The 21,546-nt window shown below is 42.0% G+C and overlaps 1 protein-coding gene across 1 annotated transcript in view; it reads right to left on the bottom strand.

Annotated features, from left to right (window-relative positions):
- COG5 (component of oligomeric golgi complex 5) overlaps window positions 1–21,546 on the bottom strand; it is a 477,042-nt gene that overhangs the window by 181,910 nt on the left and 273,586 nt on the right. The window contains exon 8 of the mRNA XM_069765057.1: window positions 6,587–6,752. Within this exon, the coding sequence (XP_069621158.1) occupies window positions 6,587–6,752 (166 nt within the window). The remainder of the gene's footprint in view (window positions 1–6,586; window positions 6,753–21,546) is intronic.

Here is a 21,546-nt window from a genome sequence, read left to right as displayed (position 1 = left end):
ACAGTTTTGCACACATTATCAATATTATAATTTAGATTAGTTGATAGGGCTAAATTAGGTACAGTAGAAATATATTGTATTTATCTGTGTCTACTACAGTATTTTTTAACAGAATTTTTTTATTGAATTCAGTCAGGATTAGTGTTAGATTGTGATGTGAAAAAAAGGATTAAAAAAAATTTAGATTAGTTGACTGAGCTAGATATGGGACCGTGTAATCCACAGTAAAAATTTTCAAAAGTATTTAGTGCCTAGTACAGTATTTTCACTGAATATAGTCAGGATTAGTGTCAACGTGAAAAATGTAAAAAAAAAAATAAATTTTAGATTAGTTGATAAAACTAGATTAGGGACCGTGTAATCCACAGTAAAAATATACTCTAGTAAATCGCTTACACTACAGTATTTTGACGAAGGCTGTGCCGAAACGCGCGTCGGGGTGACGTGGAAGGCTCTGGTGTGTCCCCTCATAAAGATTTGGGCGTTTGCATTCCATCTATCTGGTAAGAATACAATGGCGATACCCTATAATATTTGAATACTGGGAATAATCTCCTTTGTGTTCTATACTATCCTGTATGGAGGAATATCAAATACAGTGGTTTTTGCTTTGCTCACTATATATATGAATGGGGACTATAATTTGTTAGTACTGAAATATAGCATATTGAGCTATTATATATGAACAATTTTGTAGGTACTCACACCAGACCTCCCATGTCCCGTTTATGCTGACTCTATTAACATACATGTCCTGTAGGGACACTCACTGTTTCACCTGTTTTATTGTATATAATTAAATAAAGATTTGTTATACCTTTTTCAATATACCTGGCCTATTGTTCGTTGTTTTCTCGTGTGTTTTTGCTTCAGTCTGTATAACGAATGGCCTATCTCTATATAGTCCGCCATACGTAGCATACATGATGTATACCCTTATTGAGGTTTGGAATAGTGGATGTATAAATATTTGAATATGCTACTAATGTGTACTTTGAGACTTGTACTTAGTATTTTTTACTAAAATATAATCACTATCCGAGTCAGATAGCTGAGGGCGCTTAGTAATTTCTTTTTAAGGACGTCCATCTACTAATTGTAGTTTGAGAATTTTAGTGTAAAATTCTTGTAGTACTTATACTACATATTTTTTTCTAATAATATATAAGCTAAATTAGTGTCAGATAGCTACGGGAGCGCAGTGATTTGGTTTTACTGATGTCCATCTAGTAATTGTAGCTTCAGATTTTCAGTGGAATAACCTTGTAGAAATAATACTACAGTTTTTTCTGCTGCATAGAATAACGATTAGTGTAATTTAGTTGCGGGTGCACAGTAATTACTTTTACACTCATCCGTTCAGTAAGTTTTTTAACTTTACACAATTTTTATATTATCCTTTTTATTATATCTTTTTCTAGATTTTTTTCATCTAGTAGTTCTATTTTTTTTCCTTTCTTCTATTCAAAATTTAATTTAAAAAAAAAGTTTACACCAAATGCTTGAACCAAATAAAATAAAATTTGGCACGCACACACCACACAGGTTGTGAGAATACGTCCCACTAGTCCCAAACACGGTATTCAGCCGTGGAGACATACGCCTTCCTTGCCTCCGACATGTATAATCAGGGAGAGGATACAACCTTCATTTTTTTTCCTCCTCAAGTGACACTGAACCGTCACGTAGATACCCCTTGACAGAAAATGAGCCATCACCCACAGTTAGTGACCCCCTATGGACCTCACCTCCTGAAAACTATGAGCATCAGATTCCTGATTTTGTGGCACAATCAGGAATCCAATTTTACACTACATGCCTCACAGAAATTGATTTTTTCTAAGTCTTTTTCTCTGACAATTTTGTAGATCTCAAGATACCCCAGACAAATTTGTACGCCCAACAATTTCTATCCCAAAATCCCACTTCATCATTTTCCAACTGGACCCCTGTAGACTCCGTAGAAATGATGACGTTTTAGGGCATTGTTCTTCACATGGGGATAGTGTAGAAGACAGAAATTCTGCAATATTCGAGTGTCGACGTTTAATTTAACACTCCGCTGTTCTGCATGGCTATGCTCAGGTGACTATTTGAGGCCATCCACAAATTTCTGCATTACATCGATAATGCACAATGTAATCCCTGAGATTAAAGTGCTCAGAAGTTTGCTGAGGTGTACATTCTCCAAAGGGACATCTGCATAGATGAATCCCTAATACATTTCAAAGGAAGACAAACTCCGGCAATACCTGCTCAGTAAGAGGGCCAGGTACGGAATTAAACTCTACAAGCTGTTCGAGAGTACCTCAAGATACACCCACAGGTTTAGGGTTTTTGAAGGGAAGGACACTCGGATTCAACACCAAATTCTGGATCAAGATTATCACCTCTATGTAGATAACTTTTATAACAGCATCCCACTCTTCAAGTCCCTCTCTGCCAGAGCTACCGCAGCTTGTGGTCCTGTGCACAAAAATCAGAGAGTACTCCCTAGGACACTAATTGGGCAGCAGCTCAGAAAGTGTGAGAGCAGAGCCCAATGCAGCGTCAACATGCTGGTGGTCAAGTACAAAGACAAGAGGGATGTCCTTTTCTTGAGCACTATACATGGAGATGCAGCACCCCCACAGCTTACGAGGTTTCTCTACACAGGTCACCAAACCAGACTGTGTCCTGGGGCACAATAAGAAGATGGCGGAGATGATATCTCTGTCCAAGTACTCCAGCACTAGAGTGTCATAAGAAAATCTAAGGTGTGGTACAAGAAGCCAGCGGTGCACAGCATACAGATGGCATTGTATAACGCTTTTGTGCAATGTGCAGGCCAGACCAGGACCTTTCCTCAGTTCCAGGAGGTAGTGATCAAGGCCTTAATATATGGAAGTTCTGAAGTACTTGTGCCCACTCCTTCCTATCTGAAGGTTCCCTTGTTGTACCAAAGCGACATTTACCCGGTGAGATCCCTCAACCTGCAAAGAGAGGAAAGTTGCAAAAAAGGTGCAAAATGTGTTACAGAAGGGGAATATGAAAGGACACCATTTATCAGTGTGACACCTGCCCGACACACCTGGTCAGTATGTGAAAGAGTATCAGAGTTTACTACTCATTCATGGACTACTACATTTATTCTGAATTACATAACACTGACTGATGCACTGTACACAACTCACATAAGCCAACCTGATGCAGTCTAAACAACTTATGCATGTAAACCTAATGCACTCTGCACAACTTGCGTATATCAACCTGATACACTCTACACAACTTATGCATGTCAACGTGATGCTATCCACACAACTCATGTATGCCAATCTGATGCACTCTACACAATTTATGTATAATGCCACCACATTATAAAATTCAAATACTAGGAAAATACGAGATCAATTCCAATATAGGGTTACTTGTGTGTGTGGGGGGGGCATTGTTTAGGCACATCAGGGGCTCTTCAAACGCGACATGACACCAGCAGACCATTCCATCAAAGTTTATGTTCCAAACGTCACTGCTTCCTTTCAAAGGACGGCCATGTGCCCAAACAGTACTTTTCACCCAGATCAGCATAGACAAGAGAAATTGCATAACAAATTTTTTTTAGTCCATTTTCTTCTGTTACCATTGTGAAAATAAAAAATTTGAAGCTAAACCAACATTTTTGTGGAAAACATTTGATTTTTTTATCTTCACGGCCTAACATTATAAACTTCGGTGACATACCTGACGGTTCAAGGTGCTCACCACACATCTAGATAAATTCTATGAGGACACTTGTGAGGGGTTTCCACCTTTTAGGCACAGGAGGGGGCTCTCCAAAGACAACACGGTGTCAGCTCTTGAATACAGACAATTTTGCATTCAAAAAGGCAAATGGTGCTCCTTCCCTTCCGAGCCCTGTCATGTGCCCAAACAGCAATTTCCCCCCACATATGTGGTATTGACGTTCTCAGTAGAAATTGCACAAAAAAATTGGGTGTCCATTTTCTCGTGAAAACAAAACAAAATTGGGGCTAAAAAAACATTTTTATGGAAAAAAGTAAAATGTCAATATTTTCCATTCACATTGCTTCAATTCCATTGACATTGAAGCTCATGAAGGGTTGATAAACTGCTTGAATATGGTTTTGAGCACTTTGAGGGGTGCATTTTTTAGAATGGTGTCAGTTTTGGGTATTTTTTGTCGCATAGGTCCATCAAAGTCACTTCAAATGTGACGGTAGGTCCGTCAATGTCACTTCAAATGTGACATGCTCCGTAAATAAAAAGGTTTTGTAAATTTTGTTGGAAAAATTAGAAATTGTTGAACAACTTTGAACCCCTCTAACTTCCTAATCAAAAAAGTGATGTTTCAAAAAATGTGCTAATGTAAAGTAGACATGTGGGAATTGTTATTTATTAATTATTTTGTGTGACATAGCTCTTCGTTTAAAAGGCATAAAAATGAAAAGTTGAAACTTGTGAAATGTTCAAAATTTTTGTCATATTTCAGATATTTGACCAAATAAATGCAAATAACATTGAAAAAAGTTTAACACTATTAGGAAGTACAACATGTCAAGAAAAAACAGTCTCAGAATCATATTAATCCGTTGAAGCATTCAAGAGTTATTACAACATAAATTGACACTGGTCAGAATTGTAAAATTTGGCCTGGTCATGAAGGTGAAACAGGCTTGGGGGTAAAGGGGTTAATAACCAAAAGTATACCAGTATTATCATACTGTGGCCCAATCTTCCATATCCACATGGTATGTTCTGGAATTTATTTCATCAGGAAAAGAGACATTAGCAGATAACTAAGAAGAATGGCAGTGCAATAACAATGACCATGTCTGTTGGAAAATTGTCTTATTTTTCTATTTCATTGCCATAATTATTTTTTTAATTTAAGTTTATTTAAAAAACTGTAATATTACATACAAAAATAAAAGAACTGTAATATTACATACATTGTCATACTTTCTCTACCTTTTTTAATGTTCATACATATACAGTGGTGTTTGAAAGTTTTTGAACGCTTCAATATTTTCCATATTTCTGTATAAAATTTTAACTAAAACTACGTCAGATTTTCATACAACTGCTAAATGTAGATAAAGAGAACAAAACCTAAAGGTTCACATATGTTTACTACTTGTTTAACGTGGGTCTCTAGCTACTTGTGTGAAAAATGTGATGTAGATTTAGGTTATATTTATACAGAAATATGTAAAATTGAAAAGGTTTACAAACTTTCAAGCACTATAAACCAGTAAACACATTAAATTTCAGTCAAACAAATTATTATGCTTGAATCATGTTTCTCCTAAAGTTGACAGAAATTTAGAGTGGTCGGAGTTCTAATTTTCTAACACAGTGCTCCAATTTTCCTGTATATACCAGTTAAGAGATAAAAGTTAAATCACTTGTATTGAGTGAGGCTGCACCCCGACTAGTGATGCGACCGTCAATTGGGTGTGACCGACTAGAAGGTGCCGTCTTGCTCCATACAAGTGTTTTTCTATTGCATCAAATACTTATCTCATGCAGTAAAATGCAAATTAATTATATAAAAATCATACAATATGATTTTCTGGATTTTTTCTTTAAGATTCCGTCTCACAGTTGAAGTATGTCTACAATAAAAATTACCTCTTCATTCTTTATAGGTGGGAAAACTTGCAAAATCGGCAGTGTATAAAATACTTATTTTCCCCACTGTAATATTTGATCTGGTGTTTTTACGGGTTGTTTTATCTTATTAAATTGGTAAAATTTCAACGTTTTTGTAAAAGAAAACAAGCAAATTTGCAATTTACCCAATATTAAAATTCCTCTCCGTTCTCAAGTATGGAGACATTTTTAACTCTATAATTTACAAGATTACTTGGCACTTCAAAAGGCTGTTTTTTAGCCAAGAAGCACATACTTGCTAAATGTTTGCACATGATTCATGACTCAGCCAGCAAAGTGATGCTGCGAAGGCAAGCTCTCCTGCATCAGAGCGTGTGCGAAGAGAAAGCGTCTCAGCCATGCCGCTGGCCCAAACTGTCAATCTTCAAGATGGCACTGTTCTCGAGAAATCAGGAGGCCAGGCAGGGGAGCAGTGTGCTCCTGATGACTGAAAGTGAGGCAACCCCTTTTAAAGATGGAAATTAATTTTCAACGAAAGACTTCAAGGAACATGTCTTATTTTTTACTTTGAAAGAAGTACAGTAGTTAAATGCTAAAAAAAAAAGTATAGAACATACTAGTTAAATATAAAAGGCTAATTATATATAACTGCAGGAAGAAACACTACTGAAAACACCGTAAATTGTCTGGCAGATAGGTAACGTTTACTCTCTTGTGGCAGCTTTTCGATAACAAGATGATCACAAAAATAGAAATACATTTTTGAAAAGAGAATTGTGTGTGAAGATCTCAACCTGAAGCAAACGCAACTGTTTCAAATTTCATGCTGAGCGTACAAAATAGAAATCTAAAAAAATACAGTGCAAAAAATAGAAAGGCATACATTTGCAAGATAAACACTCATTCTTCACAGTTTGCTACAATGCTGTAATGAAATGTTTGCCTGTAAAAGTGGTAAAAATTGCTTTCATACCTCTCTGGACGGCTTGTGATGTTTGTGTTAGAATCTTTATATCAAGAGCATTGTTGATATTCTCATCAAGTGCTGTGCAATAACCATCCACCACACTGATAATGGTGTCTTTTAGAGCTCCCAGGTTGTAGAAAACTTGTAATGCTGTCCCAACCTGTGTTGGATTCTAAGGAAGAAAAATAGAAAAGGTTAGAACAGAAAATCGTTTAAGTGTTTCTATTTTGAGTAGATGCCAACTGTACTAAATTTTCAGTGCACTTGCAAGTATTAAAGATTTACTTCTGTAACCATTTACTCCTAAACATGACTCTATTTTTAGTATAGGAAACTGTTCGGAACTTATCCTGTATATTTAGCAGAGTAAAGAACATAAAATAAGGTGGAAAAAAATATTGCAATCTTTATAAAGAAGTTGTGACGACACAGTGTTTATTCTTAATTATGCCAGACATATTATTCAGCAGTTCAAGAGATATAAGCCATTGCTCATATGAGACTGCATGTTGACTCTTGTTGTATATTAACTTGTTGTTGATTTGTTGAAGGCCTTATCTATTGTATCAGCCCATACAATTTATTCTTCTAAATAACCTTGGAGGACAAAGACGCAGGTAAATTGAACAAAAGCTGATTATTCTACAAAACCTAGAAGGACATAGTATGCAGGTTAATCGTACACTCGAACAATGAGGGATTATCTCCCACCTTCCCCCAATCCTGTTGCCTGAATAAGAGCCATAAGCTATAAGGCTATGTGCACACGTTCAGGTTTTTTCGCATTTTTTTAGCACTAAAAACACTATAAAAACTCATTAAAAACGCATACATTATGCATTCTATCATTTAGAATGCATTCTGCATGTATTCTGCACATGGATGCATTTTTTTCTGCGAAAAAAAACGCATTGCGGTAAAAAAATGAGCATATTCGTTATTTTTGCAGATTTTCTGCGTTTTTCCCACAATTCTATGCATTTCAAAAAAAAAACGCACAAAAATTGCATCAAAACGCGTGAAAAACGCGGTAAAAACGCATTTCTGCCAGAAATCCGCATGCTTTTTTTTGCATTTTTGACGCGTTTTTAATGCGTTTTTTGTGCGTTTTTTCCTAAATGAATAGAATAGCGGGAAAAACGCAGAAAATCCGCAAAATTAATGAACATACTGCTTTTTTTACCGCAATGCGTCTTTTTGTGGAAAAAACGCATCATGTGCACAAAAATTGCAGAATGCATTCTAAATGATAGAATGCATATGTCTGCGGTTTCTAATGCGGTTTTATCGCGTTTTTATCGTGAAAAAACGTGAAAAAACCTGGATGTGTGCACATACCCTAACAGTGGGATCGTACATTGTTTTCAGAGACTCTAGAGTACAGCAGCAAAGGCACCGACTGGAGGAATACAGATTTGATCCACTGCCCATCACTGAACCCATGGAAACATTTGGAGAACCCAAGCTGGGACAATCAAGTCACCTGGTCACCTACTCTCTGTGGGTGACCGCCAAAAGCGGGGTGCTACTGGTTGGGGTAGTTGGCTTTAGAAGCCCCGAAGTTGCAGATGTTATAATTCCCAATAAAGCCAGCGGGTGAGACTCTGTCATTTGCACCAGTCAAAGTAAATGAGATCAGCATCCAACCCAGGTGTTGAATTTCAAAGGAGCTTTATTCCGCCACGTAGAGCATACTTTTCGGCCTGCAATAGGTCTTTATCAAGTATTTTTCCCTGTCTGGGCTGTGCCTGTTGTAGCAACATGTTGAAAGGAGATTATTTCTACCATCCACATACAGGTGAAAAATTTACACAGAGAGAGGTACAGAACAGACCAAAAGTTTGGACACCTTCTCATTTAAAGATTTTTCTGTATTTTCATGACAATGAAAATTGTACATTCACACTGAAGGCATCAAAACTATCAATTAACACATGTGGAATTATATGGTGTGAAACAACTGAAATTATGTCTTATATTCTAGGTTCTTCAAAGTAGCCACCTTTTGCTTTGATGACTGCTTTGCACACTCTTGGCATTCTCTTGATGAGCTTCAAGAGGTAGTCACCGGAAATGGTTTTCACTTCACAGGTGTGCCCTGTCAGGTTTAATAAGTGGGATGTCTTGCCTTATAAATGGTGTTGGGACCATCAGTTGTGTTGTGCAGAAATTTGGTGGACACACAGCTGATAGTCCTACTGAATAGAGTGTTAGAATTTGTATTATGGCAAGAAAAAAGCAGCTAAGTAAAGAAAAACGAGTGGCAATCATTACTTTAAGAAACGAAGGTCAGTCAATCCGAAAAATTGGGAAAACTTTGAAAGTGTCCCCAAGTGCAGTGGCAAAAACCATCAAGCGCTACAAAGAAACTGGCTCACATGAGGACCACCCCAGGAAAGGAAGACCAAGAGTCACTTCTGCTTCTGAGGATAAGTTTATCCTAGTCACCTGCCTCAGAAATCGCAGGTTAACAGCAGCTCAGATTAGAGACCAGGTCAATGCCACACAGAGTTCTAGCAGCAGACACAGCTCTACAACAACTGTTAAGAGGAGACTTTGTGCAGCAGGCCCTCATGGTTAAATAGCTGCTAGGAAACCACTGCTAAGGACAGGCAACAAGCAGAAGAGACTTGTTTGGGCTAAAGAACACAAGGAATGGACATTAGACCAGTAAAAATCTGTGCTTTGGTCTGATGAGTCCAAATGTGAGATCTTTGGTTCCAACCACCGTGTCTTTGTGAAGGGATGGACTCTACATGCCTGGTTCCCACCATGAAGCATGGAGGAGGAGGTGTGATGGTGTGGGGGTGCTTTGCTGGTGACACTGTTGGGGAATTATACAAAATTGAAGGCATACTGAACCAGTATGGCTACCACAGCATCTTGCAGCGGCATGCTATTCCATCCGGTTTGCGTTTAGTTGGACCATCATTTATTTTTCAACAGGACAATGAGCCCAAACACACCTCCAGGCTGTGTAAGGGCTATTTGACCAAGAAGGACAGTGATGGGGTGCTAAGCCAGATGACCTGGCCTCCACAGTCACCAGACCTGAACCCAATCGAGATGGTTTGGGGTGAGCTGGACCGCAGAGTGAAGGCAAAAGGGCCAACAAGTGCTAAGCATCTCTGGGAACTCCTTCAAGATTGTTGGAAGACCATTCCCGGTGATTACCTCTTGAAGCTCATCAAGAGAATGCCAAGAGTGTACAGAGCAGTCATCAAAGCAAAAGGTGACTACTTTGAAGAACCTAGAATATAAGACATAATTTCAGTTGTTTCACACTTTTTTGTTAAGTATATCATTCCACATGTGTTAATTCATATTTTTGATGCCTTCAGTGTGGATGTACAATTTCCATAATCATGAAAATACGGAAAAATCTTTAAATGAGAAGGTGTGTCCAAACTTTTGGTCTGTACTGTATAGTCACATCCTGGTAAATGGTTGCATAAGAGAATCTTTTCAGGATTTTTCCCTTAATGTCCACCTGTATTAGACCCCATTGTGGGATGAGATGCATCTTCATGTGGATTAGTTATTATATAAATGTTGTAGCTAGATGAATACATCTGAAAATGGGTGACCCAGAAAAATGATCATCTTAGTTTAGTGCTTAACAGATTACAGGGACAGCAGTTGGACAAAGTTTTGAACATGACATGCTAAGCACAAAGGGTCTGGAGTAAAACGTGAAATGTATTTAGAAGGAACCTGACAATTGTTTCATGCTGCCCGAAGCACAGGCAGAATGAATGAGGAATCAGAGGCTGCATTATTTACAAACATCTATGCAGCTATCTAAAATCCTGCTGCTTTCAGAGAAACACATAGCCCAGCAGGTAACAAGGTGACTAGTCCAAGAGGTGTTTCCTCCCTTCCCCCAGCTTCACCAGTTTGACAGGTGTTATCACATGTAGTGAGAGACTTGTAATTGTAGGTGGGTGAGGTTGGGGGCATGAATCAGATGACAAGTTCCATTGAGATCTACACTCAATGAAAATACAGAAAAATCTTTAAATGAGAAGGTGTGTCCAAACTTTTGGTCTGTACTGTACACAACATTTATGATTTGGACAACATACTATTCATATCTATTTATATAATTGCCTTGCAATGTTTTCATTTCCTGTTCTGTCCAGACGTCACCGTATCCCAGAATTCCAAGCAGAAGAAGTTCAACGACCGCAGTACTGGGACACCTGTTGTGAATTCTGTTATCGAACTCCCTCCTGTGGTCATGAATGGTACTTCGGCGAGTTCTGTCAATGGACTCCCTCTGGTGGCTGTGAGTGGAGCTGCTGGTTCTGAGGTTCCTTCCACAGGTGACCTAGTTTAGTCTTAGGCTGGCTGCTCTATTTAACTCCACTCTGATCGTTACTCCATGCCAGCTGTCAATGTTCTTGTACTGGTTCAGTTCGCTCTTGGATCTTTCTGGTGACATGTCTACTCCAGCAGAAGCTAAGTCCCTGCTAGTTAATTATTTGTTCATTGTTTCCTTGTCCAGCTTGCTATCATAATTTTGCCTTGCTAGCTGGAAGCTCTGGGATGCAGAGTGGCACCTCCGCACCGTGAGTCAGTGCGGAGGTCTTTTTGCACACTCTGCGTGGTCTTTTTGTAGTTTTTTGTGCTGACCGCAAAGATACCTTTCCTATCCTCAGTCTGTTTAGTAAGTCTGGCCTCCCTTTGCTGAAACCTGTTTTATTTCTGTGTTTGTGACTTTCATCTTTACTCACAGTCAATATATGTGGGGGCTGCCTTTTCCTTTGGGGTATTTCTCTGAGGCAAGGTAGGCTTTATTTTCTATCTCTAGGGCTAGTTAGCTCTTAGGCTGTGAAGAGGCGTCTAGGTAGAGTTAGGTACGCTCCACGGCTATTTCTAGTTGTGTGATAGGATTAGGGGTTGCGGTCAGCAGAGCTCCCACTTCCCAGAGCTTGTCCTGTGTGAGTTTAACCATCAGGTCGTTCCGGGTGCTCCTAACCACCAGGTCATAACAGTACAGCTGGCCCAAAGTATTAATGCATCTCAATAGAGGGATAAGAGAAGTAATGAGACCATTTTTTTTTCTCTGCAGTGTGTTTTGTCTTTCTTTTCCCTTTAACCTCTGGGTGGTTCAGGACACAGGTGTAGATATGGACATTCAAGGTCTGTCCTCTTGTGTGGATCATCTCACTGCAAGGGTACAAAACATTCAAGATTTTGTGGTTCAGAATCCGATGTTAGAGCCTAGAATTCCAATCCCTGATATGTTTTCTGGGGATAGATCTAAGTTCCTGAATTTCAAAAATAATTGTAAACTGTTTCTAGTTTTGAAACCCCGCTCCTCTGGTGACCCCGTTCAATAAGTAAAAATCATTATTTCTTTGTTGCGTGGTGACCCTCAAGACTGGGCATTTTCCCTGGCGCCAGGAGATCCTCCATTGCATGATGTAGATGCGTTTTTTCTGGCGCTTGGATTGCTTTATGATGAACCGAATTCAGTGGATCAGGCAGAGAAAATCTTGCTGGCTTTGTGTCAGGGTCAGGATGAAGCGGAAGTGTATTGTCAGAAGTTTAGAAAGTGGTCTGTGTTTACTCAGTGGAATGAGTGTGCCCTGGCGGCAATTTTCAGAAAGGGTCTTTCTGAAGCCCTTAAGGATGTCATGGTGGGATTTCCTATGCCTGCTGGTCTGAATGAGTCTATGTCCTTGGCCATTCAGATCGATCGGCGCTTGCGTGAGCGCAAAGCTGTGCACCATATGGCCGTATTCTCTGAGCATAGGCCTGTGCCTATGCAATGTGATAGGACTTTGACCAGAGCTGAACGGCAAGAACACAGACGTCGGAATGGGCCATGTTTTTACTGTGGTGATTCCACTCATGCTATCTCCGATTGTCCTAAGCGAACTAAGCGGTTCGCTAGGTCTGCCACCATTGGTACGGTACAGTCTAAATTTCTTTTGTCCGTTACTCTGATTTGCTCTTTGTCATCCTATTCTGTTATGGCATTTGTGGATTCAGGCGCTCCCCTGAATTTGATGGACTTGGAGTTTGCCAGGCGCTGTGGTTTTTTCTTGGAGCCCTTGCAGTATCCTATTCTATTGAGAGGAATTGATGCTACGCCTTTGGCCAAGAATAAGCCTCAGTACTGGACTCAATTGACCATGTGCATGGCTCCTGCACATCAGGAGGATATTCGCTTTTTGGTGTTGCATAATCTGCATGATGTGATCGTTTTGGGGTTGCCATGGCTACAGGTCCATAATCCAGTATTGGATTGGAAATCTATGTCTGTGTCTGGCTGGGGTTGTCAGGGGGTACATGGTGATGTTCCATTGCTGTCAATTTCACCTTCCACTCCTTCTGAAGTCCCTGAGTTTTTGTCAGATTACCAGGATGTATTTGATGAGCCCAAATCCAGTGCCCTACCTCCTCATAGGGACTGCGATTGTGCTATTAATTTGATTCCTGGTAGTAAGTTTCCTAAGGGCCGACTGTTTAATTTATCTGTGCCAGAGCACGCCGTTATGCGGAGTTATATAAAGGAATCCTTGGAGAAAGGTCATATTCGCCCGTCGTCATCACCGTTGGGAGCAGGGTTCTTTTTTGTGGCCAAGAAGGATGGTTCTTTGAGACCTTGCATTGATTACCGCCTTCTTAATAAGATCACAGTCAAATTTCAGTACCCTTTGCCGCTGCTGTCTGATTTGTTTGCTCAGATTAAGGGGGCTAGTTGGTTCACCAAGATAGATCTTCGAGGGGCGTATAATCTTGTGCTTATTAAACAGGGCGATGAATGGAAAACAGCATTTAATACGCCCGAGGGCCATTTTGAGTACCTGGTTATGCCATTCGGGCTTTCTAATGCTCCATCTGTGTTTCAGTCCTTTATGCATGACATCTTCCGAAAGTATCTGGATAGATTCATGATTGTATATTTGGATGATATTTTGGTCTTTTCGGATGATTGGGAGTCTCTTGTGAAGCAGGTCAGAATTGTGTTCCAGGTCCTTTGTGCGAATTCCTTGTTTGTGAAGGGGTCAAAATGTCTCTTTGGAGTTCAGAAGGTTTCATTTTTGGGTTTCATTTTTTCCCCTTCTACTATCGAGATGGACCCTGTTAAAGTTCAGGAAATATATATGATTGGACTCAGCCGACATCTGTGAAGAGCCTGCATAAGTTCCTGGGCTCTGCTAATTTTTACCGTCGCTTCATCGCTAATTTTTCTAGTGTTGCTAAACCGTTGACTGATTTGACCAAGAAAGGTGCTGATGTGGTCAATTGGTCCTCTGAGGCTGTAGAGGCTTTTCAGGAGTTGAAGCTTCGTTTTTCTTCTGCCCCTGTGTTGTGCCAGCCAGATGTTTCGCTCCCATTTCAGGTCGAGGTTGATGCTTCTGAGATTGGAGCAGGGGCTGTTTTGTCACAAAGAAGTTCTGATGGCTCGGTGATGAAACCATGTGCCTTCTTTTCTAGAAAATTCTCGCCTGCTGAGCGTAATTATGATGTTGGCAATCGAGAGTTGTTGGCCATGAAGTGGGCATTCGAGGAGTGGCGACATTGGCTTGAAGGAGCCAAGCATCGCGTGGTGGTCTTGACGGATCACAAGAATCTGACTTATCTCGAGTCTGCCAAACGGTTGAATCCTAGACTCGATGGTCGCTGTTTTTCTCCTGTTTTGATTTTGTGGTTTCGTACCTTCCGGGCTCTAAGAATGTGAAGGCTGATGCCCTGTCAAGGAGTTTTGTGCCTGACTCTCCGGGTGTTCCTGAGCCGGCGGGTATTCTCAAAGAGGGGGTAATTTTAACTGCCATCTCCCCTGATTTGCGGCGGGTGCTGCAGAAGTTTCAGGCTGATAGACCTGACCGTTGTCCAGCGGAGAAACTGTTTGTCCCTGATAGATGGACTAGTAGAGTTATCTCTGAGGTTCATTGTTCGGTGTTGGCTGGTCATCCTGGAATCTTTGGTACCAGAGATTTGGTGGCTAGATCCTTTTGGTGGCCTTCTTTGTCACGGGATGTGCGTTCTTTTGTGCTGTCCTGTGGGACTTGTGCTCGGGCTAAGCCCTGCTGTTCTCGTGCCAGTGGGTTGCTTTTGCCCTTGCCGGTCCCGAAGAGGCCCTGGACACATATTTCCATGGATATTATTTCAGATCTCCCTGTCTCTCAAAGGATGTCGGTCATTTGGGTGGTTTGTGATCGCTTCTCTAAGATGGTCCATTTGGTACCCTTGTCTAAATTGCCTTCCTCCTCTGATTTGGTGCCATTGTTTTTCCAGCATGTGGTTCGTTTGCATGGCATTCCGGAGAACATAGTCTCGGACAGAGGTTCCCAGTTTGTTTCGAGGTTTTGGCGGTCCTTTTGTGCTAGGATGGGCATTGATTTGTCTTTTTCCTCGGCCTTCCATCCTCAGACAAATGGCCAAACCGAACGAACTAATCAGACTTTGGAAACATATCTGAGATGCTTTGTTTCTGCTGATCAGGATGATTGGGCGTCCTTCTTGCCTTTGGCTGAGTTTGCCCTTAATAATCGGGCCAGCTTGGCTACTTTGGTTTCGCCTTTCTTCTGTAATTCTGGTTTCCATCCTCGTTTCTCTTCAGGGCAGGTTGAGCCTTCGGACTGTCCTGGTGTGGATACTGTGGTGGACAGGTTGCAGCAGATTTGGACTCATGTAGTGGACAATTTGACATTGTCCCAGGAGAAGGCTCAACATTTCGCTAACCGCTGGCGCTGTGTTGGTCCCCGAATTCGTGTTGGGGATTTGGTTTGGTTGTCGTCTCGTTATGTTCCTATGAAGGTTTCCTCTCCTAAGTTTAAGCCTCGTTTCATTGGTCCGTATAAGATTTCTAAAGTTCTCAATCCTGTGTCATTTCGTTTGGCCCTTCCAGCTTCTTTTGCCATCCATAATGTGTTCCATAGGTCGTTATTGCGGAGATACGTGGTGCCTATGGTTCCCTCCGTTGACCCTCCTGCCCCGGTGTTGGTCGAGGGGGAGTTGGAGTATGTGGTGGAGAAGATTTTAGATTCTCGTATTTCGAGACGGAAAATCCAGTACCTGGTCAAGTGGAAGGGTTATGGTCAGGAAGATAATTCCCGGGTTGTTGCCTCTGATGTTCATGCTGCCGATCTGGTTCGTGCCTTTCATTTGGCTCGTCCTGATCGGCCTGGGGGTTCTGGTGAGGGTTCGGTGACCCCTCCTCAAGGGGTGGGTACTGTTGTGAATTCTGTTATCGAACTCCCTCCTGTGGTCATGAATGGTACTTCGGCGAGTTCTGTCCATGGACTCCCTCTGGTGGCTGTGAGTGGAGCTGCTGGTTCTGAGGTTCCTTCCACAGGTGACCTAGTTTAGTCTTAGGCTGGCTGCTCTATTTAACTCCACTCTGATCGTTACTCCATGCCAGCTGTCAATGTTCTTGTACTGGTTCAGTTCGCTCTTGGATCTTTCTGGTGACATGTCTACTCCAGCAGAAGCTAAGTCCCTGCTAGTTATTTATTTGTTCATTGTTTCCTTGTCCAGCTTGCTATCATGATTTTGCCTTGCTAGCTGGAAGCTCTGGGATGCAGAGTGGCACCTCCGCACCGTGAGTCGGTGCGGAGGTCTTTTTGCACACTTTGCGTGGTCTTTTTGTAGTTTTTTGTGCTGACCGCAAAGATACCTTTCCTATCCTCAGTCTGTTTAGTAAGTCTGGCCTCCCTTTGCTGAAACCTGTTTCATTTCTGTGTTTGTGACTTTCATCTTTACTCACAGTCAATATATGTGGGGGCTGCCTTTTCCTTTGGGGAATTTCTCTGAGGCAAGGTAGGCTTTATTTTCTATCTCTAGGGCTAGTTAGCTCTTAGGCTGTGAAGAGGCGTCTAGGTAGAGTTAGGTACGCTCCACGGCTATTTCTAGTTGTGTGATAGGATTAGGGGTTGCGGTCAGCAGAGCTCCCACTTCCCAGAGCTTGTCCTGTGTGAGTTTAACCATCAGGTCGTTCCGGGTGCTCCTAACCACCAGGTCCATAACAGACACCCAAGTGATGGGTGTCTCAATATGGAAACTGCTGCTGGTACCAACCTATTGCGTGGTACCACCAGCGGAACACCATCACGAGCACGCCACCGCCGAGATCAGCCGAATGATTCACTGACTGCCGCCATATTTGTACAGGAGGAGTGCATGCGCAGTTTTAATGTGACAGCCGCTATCTGTCTGCACAAAGATGGCGGCAGTCTGATTTACTGTGCCTGCGCAAATTACACGCAGGTGCAGTGAATCATTCGTCTGATCCTGGCAGCAGATGCGGGAAGTGTCTACAGGCAGAGGAAGCCGGTCACATTAAGGGGGCTTTCCCACGAAGGAAAGTTCATTTTAAAAATTGACTGTGTCTGACTGTGTACCGAACATACCACACCTCCTGGGCAGGGGAGGAAGCAAAAGACAATACTGACATTACAGCAGGGGATCACAGTGGATTCATTATGTGAGGTAAAATATTTCACTGACTGTTTTTAAAAAATATTTTACCTCACAAAATGTATCCTCTGCGATCTCCTGCTGTAATGTCAGTATTGTGTTTTGCTTCCTCCCCTGGCCAGGAGCTATGGTATCTTCGGTACACGGTCAGACACAGAATTTTTAAAATGAACTTTTGTTCATGGGAAAACCCCTTTAACCCCTTAGCGACCGCCGATACGCCTTTTAACGGTGGCCGCTAAGGGTACTTAAACCACAGCGCCGTTAATTAACGGCGCTGTGGAAAAAGTAAATAGCGCCCCCCAGAGTCGGATTTTCTCCGGGGTCTCGGCTGCCGGGGGTAGCCAAGACCCCAGAGAACATGATTCGGGGGGTTTTTAACCCACCCCGCATTTGCGATCGCCGGTAATTAACCGTTTACCGGCGATCGCAAAAAAAAAAACGCAATCTCTTTAATTTCTCTGTCCTCCGATGTGATAGCCCCCCAATACTTACCTATCTCCCCCGATGCTCCTCGTGGCTCCCGGTGGGCGCCGCCATCTTCAAAATGGCGGGCGCATGCGCAGTGCACCCGCCGGCCGGCCCCGCGAGGATCTTTGGGGTCTCGGCTGCCGGGGGTAGCCGAGACCCCAAAGAGCATGATCGGGGTCGGTTTTACCGACCCCTGTTTTGCGATCGCCGGTAATTAACTGTTTATCGGCGACCGCAAAAAAAAAGTCAAAGTGTAATTCTCTGTCCTCTGATGTGATCGCACATCAGAGGACAGAGAAATAGGGGGATTCGGGGACCCTGCCATACTCACCTGTGTCCTCCTGCTGCTCCTCCTGGCCGCCGGCAAAAGAAAATGGCGGGCGCATGCCCAGTGCGCCCGCCATCTGTCTCCATCTGCCGGCCGGCAGGAGAAGATCAGTTGGGGCTAAAATTAGGGTTAGGGGTAGGGGTAGGGTTAGGGCTAGGGGTAGGGTTAGGGGTAGGGTTAGGGCTAGGGTTAGGGGTAGGGTTAGGGCTAGGGTTAGGGGTAGGGTTAAGGCTAGGATTAGGGTTAGGGCTAAATTTAGGGTTAGGGTTGGGGCTAAATTTAGGGTTAGGGTTGGGGCTAAATTTAGAGTTAGGGTTGGGGCTAAATTTAGGTTTAGGCTTCTTTCACACTTACGTCAGTACGGGGCCGTCGCAATGCATCGGCCCGACATACCGACACAGGTTGTGAAAATTGTGCACAACGTGGGAAGCGGATGTTGTTTTTCAACGCATCCACTGCCTAATCTATGTCCTGGGGAGGAGGGGGCGGAGTTACGGCCACGCATGTGCGGTCAGAAATGGCGGATGCGACGTACAAAAAACGTTACATTGAACGTTTTTTTGTGCTGACGGTCCGCCAAAACACTGATCCAGTGCACGACAGACGCGACGTGTGGCCATCTGTCACGATCCGTCGGCAATACAAGTCTATGGGCAAAAAACGCATCCTGCGGGCACATTTGCAGGATCCGTTTCTTGTCCAAAACGACGGATTGCGACGGATGCCAAACAACGCAAGTGTGAAAGTAGCCTTAGGGCTAGGGTTAGGGTTGGGGCTAAAGTTAGGGCTAGGGTTGGGGCTAAAGTTAGGGTTAGAGTTTGGATTAGGGTTAGGGTTTGGATTAGGGTTGGTGTTAGGGTTGGCATTAGGGTTACGCTTGGGATTAGGGTTAGGTTTGGGATTAGGGTTAAGGTTAGGGTTGTGATTAGGGATGTATTGGGATTAGGGTTAGGTTTGAGGTTAGGGTTGAGATTAGGATTAGGGGTGTGTTGGATTTAGGGTTTTGATTAGGGTTATGGTTAGGGTTGACATTAGGGTTGCTTTGGGGTAAGGGTTGTGATTATGGTTAGGGTTAGTGATTAGGATTATGGATCAGGTTGGGATTAGGGTTAGGGGTGTGTTGGGGTTAGGGTTGGAGCTAGAATTGGGGGGTTTCCACTGTTTAGGTACATCAGGGGGTCTCCAAACACGATAGCCAATTTTGCGCTCAAAAAGTCAAATGGTGCTCCCTCCCTTCTGAGCTCTGCCGTGCGCCTAAACAGTGGGCTACCCCCACATATGGGGCATCAGCATACTCGGGATAAATTGGACAACAACTTCTGGGGTCCAATTTCTCTTGTTACCCTTGTGAAAATAAAAACTTGGGGGCTACAAAATCCTTTTTGTGGAAAAATATATATATATTTTTTTATTACTCTGCATTCTAAACTTCTGTGAAGCACTTGGGCATTCAAAGTTCTCACCACACATCTAGATAAGTTCCTTGGGGGGTCTAGTTTCCAAAATGGGGTCACTTGTGGGGGGTTACTACAGTTTAGGTACATCAGGGGCTCTGTAATCGCAACATAATGCCCACAGACCATTCTATCAAAGTCTGCATTCCAAAAAGGCGCTCCTTCCCTTCCGAGCTCTGCCGTGCGCCCAAACAGTGGTTTACCCCCACATATGGCGCATCAGCGTACTCGGGATAAATTGGACAACAACTATTGCAGTCCAATTTCTCCTGTTACCTTTGTGAAAATAAAAACTTGGGGGCTAAAAAATCTTTTTTGTGGAAAAAAAAAATATTTTTTATTTTCACGACTCTGCATTATAAACTTCTGTGAAGCACTTGGGCATTCAAAGTTCTCACCACACATCTAGATAAGTTCCATGGGGGGTCTAGTTTCCAAAATGGGGTCACTTGTGGGGGATTTCTACTGTTTAGGCACATCAGGGGCTCTCCAAACGCGACATGGCGTCCGATCTCAATTCCAGCCAATTCTACATTGAAAAAAGTAAAACGGCACTCTTTCTCTTCCAAGCTCTGCCGTGCGCCCAAACAGTGGTTTACCCCCACATATGGGGTACCAGCATACTCAGGACAAATTGGACAACAACTATGGGGGTCCAATTTCTCTTGTTACCCTTGTGAAAATAAACATTTGTGGGCAAAAATATCATTTTTGTAGAAAAAATGTGATTTTTTTTTTTCACGGCTCTACGTTATAAACTTCTGTGAAGCACATGGGGGTTTAAAGTGCTCACCACACATCTAGATAAGTTCCTTAAGGGGTCTAGTTTCCAAAATGGTGTCACTTGTGGGGGGTTTCCACTGTTAAGGCACATCAGGGGCTCTCCAAACGCGACATGGCGTCCAATCTCAATTCCAGCCAATTCTACATTGAAAAAGTAAAACGGCACTCCTTCTCTTCCAAGCTCTGCGGTGCGCCCTAACAGTGGTTTACCCCCATATTTGGGGTATTGGCGTATTCAGGAGAAATTGCATAACAAAATTTATGGTTACATTTCTGTTTTTACACTTGTGAAAATAAAAAAAAAGGTTCTGAATTAAGATGTTTGCAAAAAAAAGTTAAATGTACATTTTTTCCTTCCACATTGTTTCAGTTCCTGTGAAGCACGTAAAGGGTTAATAAACTTCTTGAATGTGGTTTTGAGAACCTTGAGGGGTGTAGTTTTTAGAATGGTGTCACACTTCATTATTTTCTATCATATAGACCCCTCAAAATGACTTCAAATGTGATGTGGTCCCTAAAAAAAATGGTGTTGTAAAAATGAGAAATTGCTGGTCAACTTTTAACCCTTATAACTACCTAACAAAAAAAAATGTTGTTTCCAAAATTGTGCTGATAAAGTAGACATGTGGGAAATGTTATTTATTAACTATTTTTCATGACATATCTCTCTGATTTAAGGGCATAAAAATACAAAGTTTGAAAATTGCAAAATTTTAAAAATTTTCGCCATATTTCCGTTTTTTTCATAAATAATCGCAAGTAATATCGAAGAAATGTTACCACTAACACGAAGTACAATATGTCACGAAAAAACAATCTCAGAATCAGCGGGATCCGTTGAAGCGTTCCAGAGTTATAACCTCATAAAGTGACAGTGGTCAGAATTGCAAAAATTGTCTTGGTCATTAAGTACCAAATTGGCTCTGTCACTAAGGGGTTAAAGAGCAAATATCAATGTCAACATGGCTCCTCCTAAAAAGTACGCCAATGACAACAAAAGGAAAGCAGAAACGTCAAAGACAACAAAGGGCAAATGAGACTCTTGAAGAGCAACAGCATCGCTGGGACAAAAACAATGCATATCAGGGTAGGCGTCAAGTACGAGTCCCTTGATGCAAAAATCATCAGATTATCACAGGCATTAGCAGCAACAACAGCGCTGCACGCCTGCCCCAATCGTGACATTACCGCCCTCCCAATGCGATAGCATCGGGCCTCCATCTAATGTTTAAATAAACGCATTAATCAAGTAATAATTTGCTGGCTGCTTTCTTTGCATTTTCATAATGTGGTCCCACAATGTGTTGGATGCATTTAGCAGGTACCCTAGTTGTCCTATTTACCAGTAGGGGTTCCAGAGGTGGCATCCTTGACTATTAAAATTGTATGTATATCTTGGCCAACTAAAGGAAAAAATGCTATTCAATTAACAACCTCTTTCTAAGAAATCTTAAAAGGTTTATAGAAAGCTTTATGTTATCTCTTATCAATAGGGT

This window comes from Ranitomeya imitator, chromosome 4, assembly GCF_032444005.1.
Source record: "Ranitomeya imitator isolate aRanImi1 chromosome 4, aRanImi1.pri, whole genome shotgun sequence".
Classification (NCBI taxonomy): Eukaryota; Metazoa; Chordata; class Amphibia; order Anura; family Dendrobatidae; genus Ranitomeya; species Ranitomeya imitator.
The sequence above is the reverse complement of the archived record's forward strand: the minus strand, read 5'-3'. Positions and strand labels throughout refer to the sequence as shown.